This window comes from Erpetoichthys calabaricus, chromosome 2 (assembly GCF_900747795.2).
Source record: "Erpetoichthys calabaricus chromosome 2, fErpCal1.3, whole genome shotgun sequence".
Lineage (NCBI taxonomy): Eukaryota > Metazoa > Chordata > Cladistia > Polypteriformes > Polypteridae > Erpetoichthys > Erpetoichthys calabaricus.
The window spans coordinates 136,095,976-136,109,634 of record NC_041395.2 but is presented as its reverse complement, the minus strand read 5'-3'; the positions used below and the strand labels follow the sequence as shown (position 1 = coordinate 136,109,634).

The 13,659-nt window shown below is 38.2% G+C and overlaps 1 protein-coding gene across 2 annotated transcripts; it reads right to left on the bottom strand.

Moving 5' to 3' along the window:
- Window positions 1-1,627: 1,627 nt before the first annotated feature.
- LOC114643518 (P2Y purinoceptor 14-like) lies at window positions 1,628-11,970 on the bottom strand. 2 transcript variants are annotated; one of them, XM_028792090.2, is made up of 2 exons: window positions 11,846-11,970; window positions 1,628-4,431 (listed from the first exon to the last, which is right to left on the bottom strand). In XM_028792090.2, the coding sequence occupies exon 2, from the start codon at window positions 4,424-4,426 to the stop codon at window positions 3,434-3,436; it is 993 nt and encodes a 330-aa protein (XP_028647923.2). In that variant the 5' UTR covers window positions 4,427-4,431; window positions 11,846-11,970; the 3' UTR covers window positions 1,628-3,433. The 2 variants fall into 2 exon arrangements, with proteins under 2 accessions (XP_028647923.2, XP_051779950.1); XM_051923990.1 differs by lacking the exon at window positions 11,846-11,970 and adding an exon at window positions 9,958-10,028.
- Window positions 11,971-13,659: the final 1,689 nt, after the last annotated feature.

Sequence of the window (13,659 nt, the reverse complement as noted above, 5' to 3'; positions counted from 1 at the left end):
ACATATGACTGTGTCCCCACTCACCATAGCAACAAGATTATAAAGTTTGCGGATGACACAACAGTGGTCGGACTCATCTCGGGCAAGGAGGGTGAGCTGGCATACAGGGACGAGGTGAAGCGGCTGTCAGAGTGGTGCACACAGTCAATAACCTGCTCCTCAACATCACAAAAACGAAGGAGCTTGTTATTGACTTTAGAAAAAACAAAACTGACATCCAGCCACTCATCATTGGCGGGGCCTGTGTGGAGAGGGTCCCGGTGTTCAGGTTTCTGGGCATTGAGCTGGAGGATGACCTGACCTGGAGCGCCAACACCAAGGAGCTGCTGAAGAAGACGCAGCAGAGACTGTATTTTCTGAGAATCCTCAGAAAGAACCATCTCCCCAAAAATCTGCTCCTTGCCTTTTATCACTGAGTGTGCTGACGTACGGACTGTGTGTGTGGTACGGCAGCTGCACTTCCTCAGAAAGGAAAGCATTCCACAGGGTCATCAGGACAGTGGAGAGAACAATTGGTTGTACCCTCCCCACTCTGGAACAAATCTACACCTCCTGATGCCGCAAAAAAGCAATAAACATTTCACAGGATTCATCACATCCCGGTCATTGCCTCTTCCAGCTTTTGCCATCGGGCAAGAGATACAGACCAATGAAAACCAGGACAAACCGCCTTAAAAACAGCTTTTATCCTAAAGCAATCATGGCCCTGAACTCAGAATAAAACTGCTCCATATCATTCTCCCAATGTGCAATATAGACCTTATGTCAATCAGTGCAATTTGTATATTTTGTAAAATACTTTTATTACTATTCGGTTTGTTATTATTTTCTCTCTTCTTGTCTTTTTAACTCTTATGCCTCATACCGAGTCGACTGCACCTTTCGTTGTTCCTTTGTAAAAGTGACAATGACAATAAAGATCTATCTATCTATCTATCTATCTATCTATCTATCTATCTATCTATCTATCTATCTATCTATCTATCTATCTATCTATCTATCTATCTATCTATCTATCTATCTATCTATCTATCTATCTATCTATCTATCTATCTATCTATCTATCTATCTATGTGTTGGGGTTCCCGTCTATTGCAGGGCACAACTTACACATGTCCACACTTACTCACTCTCTCAATATAGAATTGCTGTTTATCCAGACACATGTTTGAGAGGTGCTGAAAAACCAGAGAACCTTCAGAAAACCCTATATAGACATGGGGAGAAAGGCAAAATACACACAGATAGTTAACTGGATCTGAAAGCTGTGAGAAACTTGTTATTATTACTCTTATTATTTATCCATCAAATATTAATCTTACTTAATCAAGGGTTGGTGGTATAGCCAACCTTGGTAGCACAGACCACAATCAAACAACTCTGGATGGGTGATCAGGGCACATTTAAACAAAACTAGATCCATACTTGCCCCTCTCAGTTTAAACTTACCACTTAAACTTATACCACAGAAAAGCTTATGCAGAAACAAAGACAAATGGTAAATATGTAAAATCTGCACGGACAGTGAACAAGTCTGGAGCTGATAGGCTATTGTGATTATTATTATTATTATTATTATTACTATTATTATTATTATTATTATTATTATTATTATTATTATTATTATTCCACACCCTCATAGTGCCCTAAAACCTTGTTTTCCCATAATTCCCTTTCTTGGACTACAACTTACAATGGCTTTTTAAATATGATTTCATAAGATTTCAAAACACTAAGGATAAACAATATTATCAGATTCTTTCTTTAATTTACAGCAATACTTAAAAATAACAAATGAATCAAGTAATACTGCATAGCAAAAAGTAATGAAGGGGCTGAGGGTGACATTTGTTTTGAAGAGGCTATATGTTAAAACTTCTTACAATATTTCAAAACATTTTACCATATCCTCAAAGCTAATGTCTCATATACCAATACACCAGTACAATAAAAGTGTCGGTGGACAGCTTGCTTCATTTAAGGGAATTACCAAAGCACTCCATTTGTTTCCTTGCATTCACAATGATTTTTGGAAATTTCTTTTTTAAAATGCCAGTCACCCACTGTGATCTTAAATACTGTAGGATTAAACAAAACCGGTAATAGATAACTGAATGGACATCCAACGCCTTATTTTTGTTTCTTATTTTTCCACATGACTCTTCATTAAGTGAGGTAGCTGCAGTGTGAAATTTACATGAAGTGTGATGCAGGAGCCTTACATTGGCTGCTTTGAAAAGACATTACTAAGGCAGCAGCAAATTCAATCAATAATAAAATATTACTTAAACTAGACACAAGCACCAGGAATTTGGGTTGCTTAACAAACAATAATCAAAGGTTTGATCCTAAATGCTGCAGATGTTAGCGCTGTTGCCTTACAGATCTGATGTCTTGGATTACCCTTCATCCCGATCAATGTCTGTGTGGTATTTGCACGTTCTTCCCATATGATGCATGAATTTTCTTCTTGTTACTCCTGTGCTCCACCCACACCCCCTAAGATGTACAAATTAGGTGAACTGGTCATTGTGTGCATATTTGATCCCTGAAATGAACTGTCAGTATGTCCAAGGCTGGGTTTTGCTTCTACAATGGCTCTGCTCCCCAAAACCCTGAATTGTTTAACAATGAATTGACCTCAGTAGATACAGTATATTGGTAAGCTGCTTTTCTCTAGCCATGTATTAATGACAGTTTTAATTGTCAGATGGCCACTGCTAAATTCATAAATCATACCAATTTCCAAGGTTTATTACAAACTATATTGTATAATTTTACCCTTCTTACATTGTTGTATTTGCTTTTCTTCCTAGAATGCCCCAATCTTACCATGTTCCATTGCACATGTGAGCTGTTACTGGGTGTCTAATGAAAATGGCATCATCCATTCAACCGTCCAAGATTTTTTCTTTAAATCAAATCTATCCAACTTTTTTAAATTAATAAATAAATTATTACATTTTGTAAACAAATTTAATTAATTGGCATATAGTATTTATTTATGAATTTTCAATATATTCTGTATATACCCCAGTAAAATGTTACTATGTTCTATCAGAATTGCTATGTCTGACTCATTAAAGGTGAGGGATGCGGGGTATGGGCGTAATGCCATCTTTTATACATGGTACAATGAACTGTAGTTAACTATTACTACCACTTTTGAGAATGTACTCCCATCCCAAACACACCCATGCCAGGTTAACTGGTGAGTGTAAGTGTCTGACGCCCTATCCAGTTTTCTGCTTTGTTCCTGATGGACGTTTGAGCAGACAAAATCATCTGCTCCTGCGCCACTGGAAGGGTATCAACAGGACATGATTCTCTAAGATCAAATGTGAGGTTCCAAACTTCTCTCAAGACAATCAGGAGAGATGAATTCTTAAAGGCCTGGTGCCGTCCGCCGTGAATTGTCCAGGCTCAGTAATTCCTAGAGTATGCTTTCACTGTTTGGAGATGAAGGCATCCTCTTACTTACATCAATTTCAGTTTTGGAAAACGTTTGCATCAGTAATCGTCGAAATGTTTTGCACAAGAGAAAGTAAATCACAGGGTCAAGACACACATTCATTGCGGATAAAAACAGAGTGCCTTCTTTGAAATGAAACAACAGGAGCTGACCTTGATAGCTGAATGAGATGCCAGTTTGACTTAACGTGTAAGGAATCCTGCACACATGGTAGGGGACAAAGCAAACAATGAACACAATCAAAACACTAAAAATGTTTCGATTGAATTTTCTCCTTGTGACTGAGTTGTCACGGCTGCAGTTTTTGTAGGATTTATAAATTTTTACTGCAATGGATGTGTAACAAAATAACAGAACGCTGAAAGAAACCCAAAAGATGATTATGCAGAAATAGGTAGAAACCTTATGCCATTTCATTCCAAGACTACTCTTCAGTTTAAAACAGTGTTTAGAAGTTTCTTCTGTTGGATTTTCATTTGTTAAAATACTGTTTGGCACAAGAAGAATGAGCATCATGAGCCATATTCCTGCTGATAGGGATTTTGAGATGGTGACACTCTGAATAATGGAGTTACCCGAATTTCTGACCACTTTTATAAAGCGCTCCAGGCTTATTAATGCCAGGAAGATGATTCCAATGTACATGTTTAGGTAGAAAACAACAGCAGAGTAACGACATACAATGACTCTGAGCTGCCAGTTCCCAAGGCCAAAGTCACCTATGATCTTAAAAGGAAAGGAGAGTGTCATGAAAATATCAGCGGCAACCATGTTCTTGAGGTAGACGATAAAACTAGACTGATTGGAAATTCTGAAGAAAATCCAAGTAGCCAATGAGTTTAAGACAAGTGCCCCACAGAAAAGAAAAACATACAGTGTCGGCAAAATCCTCTTCATAAAAATGGTGTTATTGAGAGCTGTGGAGTTGACATCAGTAGTGTTTGATGGAGCCATGGAGCCTTCAATTAAGAAAAGGAAAGGAGAATTGTTTAGTACAGATTTAGATATGGAATATTTTACATTCTACATCAAACTTGCCAATATTAAATTAATACTTTAAATGTTTATATGGCTCTGCTCTTAAAAAAGTAAGCAGTTAAAGCAAACATCATTGCAAACCCACATCTACGATCCTCCAAAGGGAACTCCACCCTCCACCCTCCACCCTCCCCAACACCCCGTAAGATGATTTGCAATGATTTTCAATGTAAAGACACCCCTCAAGATGATGTTCCATGGTAACTGTGGGTTGTAAAGACACAAAACAGGCAAAATTGGCTCATGAGGAAAAAAAAGTTTAACAACTACTGTTCTAAATGAGGGTGGCGCAGTGGGTAGTGCTGCTCTCTCGCATTTAGGAGACCTGGGTTCGCTTCCTGGGTCCTCCCTGTGTGGAGTTTGCATGTTCTCTCCGTGTCTGCATGGGTTTCCTCCCACAGTCCAAAGACATGCAGGTTAGGTGCATTGGCGATCCCAAATTGTCCATAGTGTGTGTGTGTGTGCCCTGTGGTGGGCTGGTGCCCTGCCCAGAGTTTGTTTCTTGCCTTGCGCCCTGTGTTGGCTGGGATTGGCTCCAGCAGACCCCCTTGACCCTGTAGTTAGGATATAGCGGGTTGGATAATGGATGGCTGGATGTTCTAAATGATCCAAACTCGCACTATACTTCTCTCATAAATGCCAGTTAAATGTTTGGTGGCCTATAAAGTACTTTCTCTTGACATTCTGGCAGTTTTACTGGGAGTGTGGGAATTCTTTCATTCATTCCTTTATTCATCATTTTAGAAATCTAGATTTTTCCAGTACAGGATCTATTATGTCTAAATTTGCACCATTAGGGCTTGTGTGGGATACCATTTGTCAGAGGACCCATGCATTTATGAGGGAAATTAACATAACAAACTGGTACACATAAGACATGCAAACAGCAAAGAAACAGTAATCAAGGGTCTTCTTTATAGAACTGTATGTATATTCGACCATGAAAATATGTGTACAGCAAAAAAACAGGAAAATGTGTACGCCAAAAAAAGTCTGAATTATAAAACCTAGGGTATGCAGATTTCTACACAATTTACCTTTATAAATTACAATCATCCTGTAAATGTGTGTACGTAAATGTGCCTTGAAACCCACCCGGTTGCCACTCCATATACCATATGGACTATACAAATCAACCTAAGCAACTTCATTGGCTGGTAAAGCAGCCTCTTTCCCGATGCAACCAATCCTATGGTGCTCTCGGCAACTGAGTGCGTAAGAGCATGTCTGGTAATATCTGTGTTCTGAGGGTTGGGGAGAAACGTAATGTGCCAGGGTGTAAGAATGTAGCCACTATCACCTGGCACATGTGATGACATGATTGCTGTTACAATGAATAGTACAGGCCATATTAAAGATGGGGGGTTCTGCTACCTTTTTCTACCTTAGCAGAAAAACCAGCCACCATGTACAGTACCATCACATCTGCAAAAGGTACTTTGTATCAAAATAAATGAATTATGGGTTAACCCAGGCCATTGAGACATGACATTTGTCAGTCACATGCTGGCATCACAGATGTCTTGTGTGTTAGTAGAATGTTACTGCTTATAATTAACAAAGGTTACAGTGGGCAATGATGGACCTGGAGCTTGGCTGAAATATTTTTGGCCTGAGTGCCATTTTCCTGAGAAGTGACAACTGGTCGAAGATATAAACTGCCAAAAAACCTTAAAAGTGCAAATATGCAGAATTGCCACACTTAAAAGGGAATTAAAATAGTATCTGTTGTGACAGATGGCCAGGAACCTTGCCCCACCGGGACACCTGGAGGAAGAATGGACCGAGAGAGCAGCACTTCTCTTTCCTGGGCGCCTGAACAGTCCTAGAGCCCTGGAGGACGGCACTTCCGCCATACCAGGAAGTGCTGCTGGACCAGGGATGGTGTACGCCCGGAGTGCTTCCGGGTGCAAGGGCAGCACTTCCGCCACACTGGGGAGTGCTGCCGAAAGTTCGTCATCGTGCCCCTGGAGCAATCCAGGGCAGGATAAAAGGGGCCGCCACACTCCATTCGGGGAGCTGGAGTCGGGTGGAAGTGAACAGAGCTTGTGAGACAAGAGTGGAGGCGGCCGAAGGAACTAGGACTGAGCAATCTGTAAATATTGTACATAGTGTGTGGAATAAACGTGTGTGTGTTTTTGGACATTCCGGTGTGGTGTCTGTCTGTGGCCGGGCTATCTATTACAGTGTACATCACATTTAAGATTTAATATGTTTATCTCATCAAGGCACATTATAATAACTGCTCATTGATATAAAATATTATGCATGTGAGTCTTCATTTAGCTGATTTCACTACATTTCCCGACTTTATCAAGGTTGTCATCATTTTCTGGTTTCTCCGAAATGTTGCATATGAATGGATCAAAGTTGCTGGAAATATATACCCATTCCCCAATCAAGTTTTCTTTTATTAATCCCAACTTTTGTTGTGGAAAGCTGTGTAATCAAATTTTGAGTCCCTTTTTGTGCGTATGCAAGTTTTATAAATCTGATCCCTGGTCTGATCTTTAGAGTTATGAGGCAGCAGCATTTACCACTCAACTCTTCTTGTCTTGCAGTTTTAAGGTATCAAATATTTTAATTCCCATTCTGCCTGTGAGCCAAACCTTTATAAGATCAATCTATCAAAAAAATCTCTAAATCAAACATCCAAAGATACTTTATTTTAACCAAAATTAGGAAAATCTTCTTTTGTAAATGTTCAAAATGTTCTTAAGCTATGGATTGTGACCATGGGTCACATGTGGTCTGTTTTGGGTTGTGCAGAATTGTGAATCACAGTAGTACTGAACCAGATGATGATTGGCAATGATTATTGAATTCTCTGCAGTGATTGTGGGTTGTGAAGACACAAAAAAGGCAAAATTGTGTCATGAGAAAAAAAAGTGAAAGAACCACTGTTCTAAATGATCCAAACTCTGACTATACATCTCTGATAAATGCCAATTAAATATCTAGTAGCCTGTAAAGTGTTTTTTCTTAATATTCGGTGTGGTCTAATGTTCACCTCCAGACAAAGAAAACTCCATTTCTCTGGTTCTCTTTGATTCTGTTTAAAATTAAAACATTTGGTACGTTGTTGTTAATAGTTAAATATACTTTTATGTTAAATTATGTGTTGAAAGGCACTATATTAAGTAAAGATATTCTAAAAGGTAATGCAAATGTTGCATTTTTAAAGGACATTCATGTTTTGTGCATGGTGGTATATTTAATGTACGTGTGTCACACATTGTTTAAGCTGTATAGATGGTCTGATAATTATTCTAGTAGAATAAATACACTTTCATTTATACTAGTAGATAGATTATTTTGGATTGACCCAAATGTGTGCTTAATTTTCCCATCTCCTGAGGTACTCTCACTTCATATCCCAAAACATACCCTAAGCAATGGCTATGTCTTTTATACTCTGTGGTCAGTGTCTGTGTGGAGTCTTCACGTATTTCCTATGTCAGCGCTGGAATCCTTTGCTGATACTTTGGCTTTTCTCCCACATCCTGAAGTGTTAAATTTACTGGTGATATTTAAGTGACTCAGAGAATGTGTTCATTAATATGCCCTTTTTGGGGTTAGCTCCTGCCTATCACGTGATACTTCTAGAATAGATGTTGGCTGTCCAAACATGAACTGAATCAAGTGAGTTGAATAATGGATTGAATGATGAGTGGATTGTTTGTATATTGGCTTTAAGATAACCTACTTTATAGGTGTCATGGTGGTGCAGTGATAGTCCTGCTGCTTCACAACAAGAAGACTGGGGTTTAAATGTTGAGTGCTCACTGTGTGGAGTTTACTTGTTCTCTCCATGTAGGACACCCAGGTTAGCTGAAATGACATTGTTAAATAGGGTCTAGTGTCTGTGTGTGTGTGCATGTACAGTATGTTTGTGTTTATGTTTACACTTTGATGTTCCTATCTTATGTATGATTTTTGCTGAGCAAGGAAAACAGATGTATGACCTGCTTTAATAATAAAGTACAGTTTATTGATTTATCTCCAGACATGCTTTGTTTATGTCTAGGTTATAGGTAGCTGGAGCCAATTCAAAAAGCAATATTATTTGTTTGTTTTCTATGACTTTAAATATTTGTTCTTATTTTTGATATGAAATGGTACAGTGACTGCTGCCTCAGTGGATCCTACACTTGGTTGCTCGCTTATGTGATGTTTGCATGTTTTCCCCATGCTTTATGAGTTTTCTTCCAGGTACTCCAGTTTTCATCTCATGGTTGGGTTATATTCTAAACTGGTTTTGTATGAGTTTGAATTTAGGTGTCTGGACCCGGCAATGACCTGTCCACAATTTGTTTTCTGCCTTGTACCCAGTCCTGTGGATATTAGCTTGGACTTCCACGACCGTGAGTAGAACTAAACATTTTTTTGAATGTTATAATTTTCTATAATAATAATACCATTATTATTCCTGCGTGGCCTTTAAAACTTTTCCTTACCTTTAGTGGTTAGGCAAGCCGCTTCAGTCGCCACATTCAAATCACACCTAAAAACGCACTTCTTCACACTGGCTTTTAATTCTTAACCTGTCTTATTTCCTTTTGTTTTTTGTTATTTCTCTGTTTTATTGGGTCCCTTGACCTGTTTTTTATTGTCTCTGTTTTAATTCTTTCTCAATGTTTGTTTTTAATATTTTGCTTTTAGTCTTGCTTGTTTTTACTGTACAGCGCTTCGGTCAGTTGTAATGCTGTGTTATTAAGCGCTCAACAAATAAAAATTGTATGGTATGGTACATCTTAAACATCAAAATAGATTACCTATAATGTTTATTTTTGAAAGCTGCTTGTTGTTCACAATTGATCTTATTAATAGAAAACCACAAGCGTTTGTCTTTCACAAGTCCACTGCTTGCTGCAGCAAATATATTTTCCATGAAGAGATTCACTGAGGCTCTTTTTGAATATTAAATATCTGAGTCCCAATGACTTGTGAGATGTGACAATGTTCTTGAATTCTTTTTTCACAACAATCAGACTGTGCAGTCTTAAAACCAGATATGAAAGAAAAGGCATAATAAATTTAGACTCTATTTAGTGCCTAAAATCCATCCATCCATTATCCAACCCACTATATCCTAACTACAGGGTCACGGGGGTCTGCTGGAGCCAATCCCAGCCAACACAGGGCACAAGGCAGGAAACAAACCCCAGGCAGGGCGCCAGCTCACACGCACACCAAGGACAATTTAGGATCACCAATGCACCTAACCTGCATGTCTTTGGACTGTGGGAGGAAACCGGAACACTCGGTAGAAACCCACACCGACACAGGGAGAACATGCAAACTCCACGCAGGGAGGACCCGGGAAGTGAACCCGGGTCTCCTAACTGCAAGGCAGCAGCACTACCCACTGCGCCACCGTGCCTAAAATCTGTTTTACAAATTGCGCTCATTACTCAATAAAGAATAGGGAAAGAGAAAATAAATACCTTCTGCTAATACTTTAGCCTTTACTGTTAAGCAGGCAGATCCCCAGATGTGTCAAGGTGGCTTCATAAACTGCTGCAAACAAATGCTAACTTCCTGGTGGTGAGCCAGTATCATTTGATCATTCTTCTGCCCCGCCTGGGAGTTTTTTTTTTGTGACTATGAATTTAAATCAACTGTCTTTAAAAGGTAAAAAAACATTATATGTGCCACAGGCTTATTATTAGGTGTTTCAGTTATTTTTGAAAGTGATGTGAGGAGCAAGGCTCACATTGACTGCGCTTGGTTTGGCAATCTGATTCCTATTTTGAATGTATGATGTATGTGATATAATGTACATCTAAGTTTGATTATATTTAACTTCATGTCATCCTGTGTATGGGTACACATTATGGAAATTTCAGTAACCTTTCTGAGCTGACTATAATTTTTTATCAAATATGAACCATGTATCCTAATAAATAAAATACAGAGTAATGATTGATCATTCACCCATCCATTAATTCTACTGCAGGGTTGTGGGGAGCTGGAACTTGTTCTGGCAGCATCAAATGTGAGGTAGGAGTTTTTGGAGAAAATCCTTTTATACACCATTTGCATCTTTGACTCTTAGGCTCACAAGGATTTTGTAACTTTGTTAAATAAGCAAATATTGTTGTAAGAGATGCAGACACTTCCTTGAAAGAAGGTAATAAGATTACCATTACAACAAAGGCACTTTATACTGAACTTTGTCTGTTTAGCTTAAAGTATGCAGATGTTTCTCTAGGAAGCAGCCTCTGCCCTTGAGTCTCAGCACCATTGATATATCCCATTATTAAGGGTTAGATTATCCTGCTCTACCATTTAAGTAAATGTGGTCAAGTAAAGATTTGCATGTTACCAGCTATATGCTAAAGATGCTCTTGTATATTCCTATCTATAAAAGTTTTGTCTGAACAAAGAATTGTTAGCCTATCTGTAATTACAAGAATAACATCTTGAATGGTATGCTCCTGATATGTCTTTTTAAAATTCTTTTTTATGGACTTGCTGAGATCCTTTGTTTTTGAGTGATGAATTGAACCAGAGATCAAGAACATTCTAGAATCAAGAATTTTTTCCCCTAACAGAGCCAACTCTCAACAAGAATCTAAACCACTGTAGTGCACTCTCAATGCACACAATCAAAACAGACTAATTTATAGACCTGACCTATTTGGGGATTTTGGAGGAAACCAGAGCACCCACAGAGAAGCTACCCAACTCCATTGAGAGCATTGAACTCCACAGAGAAAGTGACCAGGGTGAATGTTGAATCCAGGTCCCTGGAGCTAAGCAAACTACTGCAATGTCATACTGCCTCATTTAGGAAGCAGCAGTACATGATAATGATGATGATTTCATGCAGTGACTAGAGTGAGCTTTGGGACAGCAATACAATCCACGGAGTCATGAGCCAGCAATGTATTCCTCTGCACAGCAGTACTTCCCTATTTGGGAAATGACATTAGATGACAATGATGATGACTTACGAAAACTCCATGTAGAGATCACAGTGGGATCATGTGCGCCACCACATGACCTGTTTAGGAAGCAGCATAAAATGATGATGACGATGACTAACCAGCACAACTCCACACACTTAACAAGATAAGTAATAAAATCAGGCCTGTCAAGCTATGAAACAGGAACACAAATCATTTTGCCAACTTCTATTCATCCATTCCTCTATGTGTATTTCCATTTATCCATTTGTCCATATTTCATCTTTATTTTCCACTCCAGGTTTACCACACGTATGTAAGTTCACGATTAACTCCAGTTGTATTTAATGTGTTTTGTCGAAACAGAAACATATAGAATCCTCAGCCTCACTCAGCCAAGTAGCACTTGTAAAAACTGACTTACCAGGGGTCGGATGAAAGTGAGTTTTCTTTTAAGAGGCATCCATTTAAAGACTTTAGCATAGATTTTAAAGCAGATACAGGCCTCCGGCACCCCATACAAGTAGCAGCCTTTGAACAGTTCACAAGTTCTTCAGTAAATGATGAAATGTGGAGGATGTTCACAAACTTATAACCTCATGCTGCCCTAGCTTCCTAAAGATGCTGCTAGTGCTTCACTCTCAAGCTGTTTATTTTTTCCCACATCTGGAGATTAAACTTACACTGATGTAAAATGTGGACCATTGACCCTTTGTATGATTGATGGTCATTTTTAATGCTTTTATCCACGTCTGTGTTTGTCTCACTGTTGTTAACTGCCAAAAAATTAGTATCCCAGGAAAAAATAATATTTGCTTCCGCTAATAATGACAGTGTTTTTTTTTATATTTTTGGATTGAGAATAAAGGAGAACTCCATTTGTTTTTAGTTTGTAAAGCCATAAGTCACATTGGCCAAATGCTCGTTCTCACAAGTATAAAAACAAGTAAGACCAACGCTGCACTTTAATTTTATTAATATGTTTGCTTTTCCTAAGCACGTTAAAAAGGATTTGAATGAGACATGGAGTTTCCTTTTATTCACCTTGTGTGCATGACAGCTAGAAAGCTAGCATATTAAAATTTAAAGTTCAAAAGCTAAATTTAGCAAAGTAGGATGTACCAACAACAGCAACATTTATATCTATGTCACATTTTTCTACAGAGGAAGTAGCTCAGAATGTTTTACAAGATGTCAAAAACAGTTACAAGAAAATATAAACAAATTAAATTAGGTAAGAATAATAATGGACAAATAAAACAACAATAAATCAAAACAGGCTTACTAAAATAGATATATTATTATTAGAAAGTTTGAGTCCTTGAATATAGTATCATATTCTAAGTATCTAGAGATGAGTATGACGATAAGGTTAGATGACAGGAAGGACAGAAACAAAAAAAAAACATAAAACAGCCAAATACAATAGAGAGCAAAGCAAAAGCTGAGAAGGTTCCAAGGCCAAAAGAGCACCCAGCCCCCACTGAACATGTTCTGAAGTAGTTCCTTATTGTTTTTCAGGCTTCATCTTAAAGTATTTGATGCAGTTGATCTCATGGACAGCAAACATCACAGGCGGCTGCATAAGACTTTGATCAGGTGAAAAACCAGAGAAGAAAGCAGAGTAAAACAGAGATTAGCAAAGATTACAAATTTATGAAGAATGTGATAGGCTGTTAGGAGTAAAACTAAATTGCAGCTACGGAAATGGCAAATTAAAAAGTGGGTTTTTAAGACTTTTTTTAAAAAAGATCTATAGTGTTAGTGTAATCTCTCTATTGGTAAATATTCCAGATTTTCGGTGCAAAAGGCCGCCTCACCAATTCTTTTATGCTTGGCTCTTGGGATAATAAAAAGACTTCTATTAGAAGATCTAAGGTTACAACTAGGAATGTAAGGGGATAGGCACTGCAAAATACAGGAAGAAGCAAGATTATTTAAAGCTTTTTTATCATTAATAATATCTTAAAGTTAATTCTAAAAGGCACGAGTAACCAATACAATGATGCTAAAACTGCTGAGGTGTGCTCCGATTTTCTTTTTCTGGTCAACATTCTTGGTCCTGCATTATAATTACAGCCGATTGATGACTTTCTCAGGAAGACTAATTCTGAGTGCACTACAGTAATCTAGCCGGCTAACAAAAGGAAGAATTGATTTCTCTGCATGTTATCCATGATTACACCAAAATTTTTTACTTCTGCCTTGACTTTTTGAAGTTCCCAGATTCCATTGTCA

Bases quoted from the DNA above. Each gene is read 5' to 3' on its own strand.
- LOC114643518 (XM_028792090.2), bottom strand. From the start codon at position 4,426: ATGGCTCCATCAAACACTACTGATGTCAACTCCACAGCTCTCAATAAC.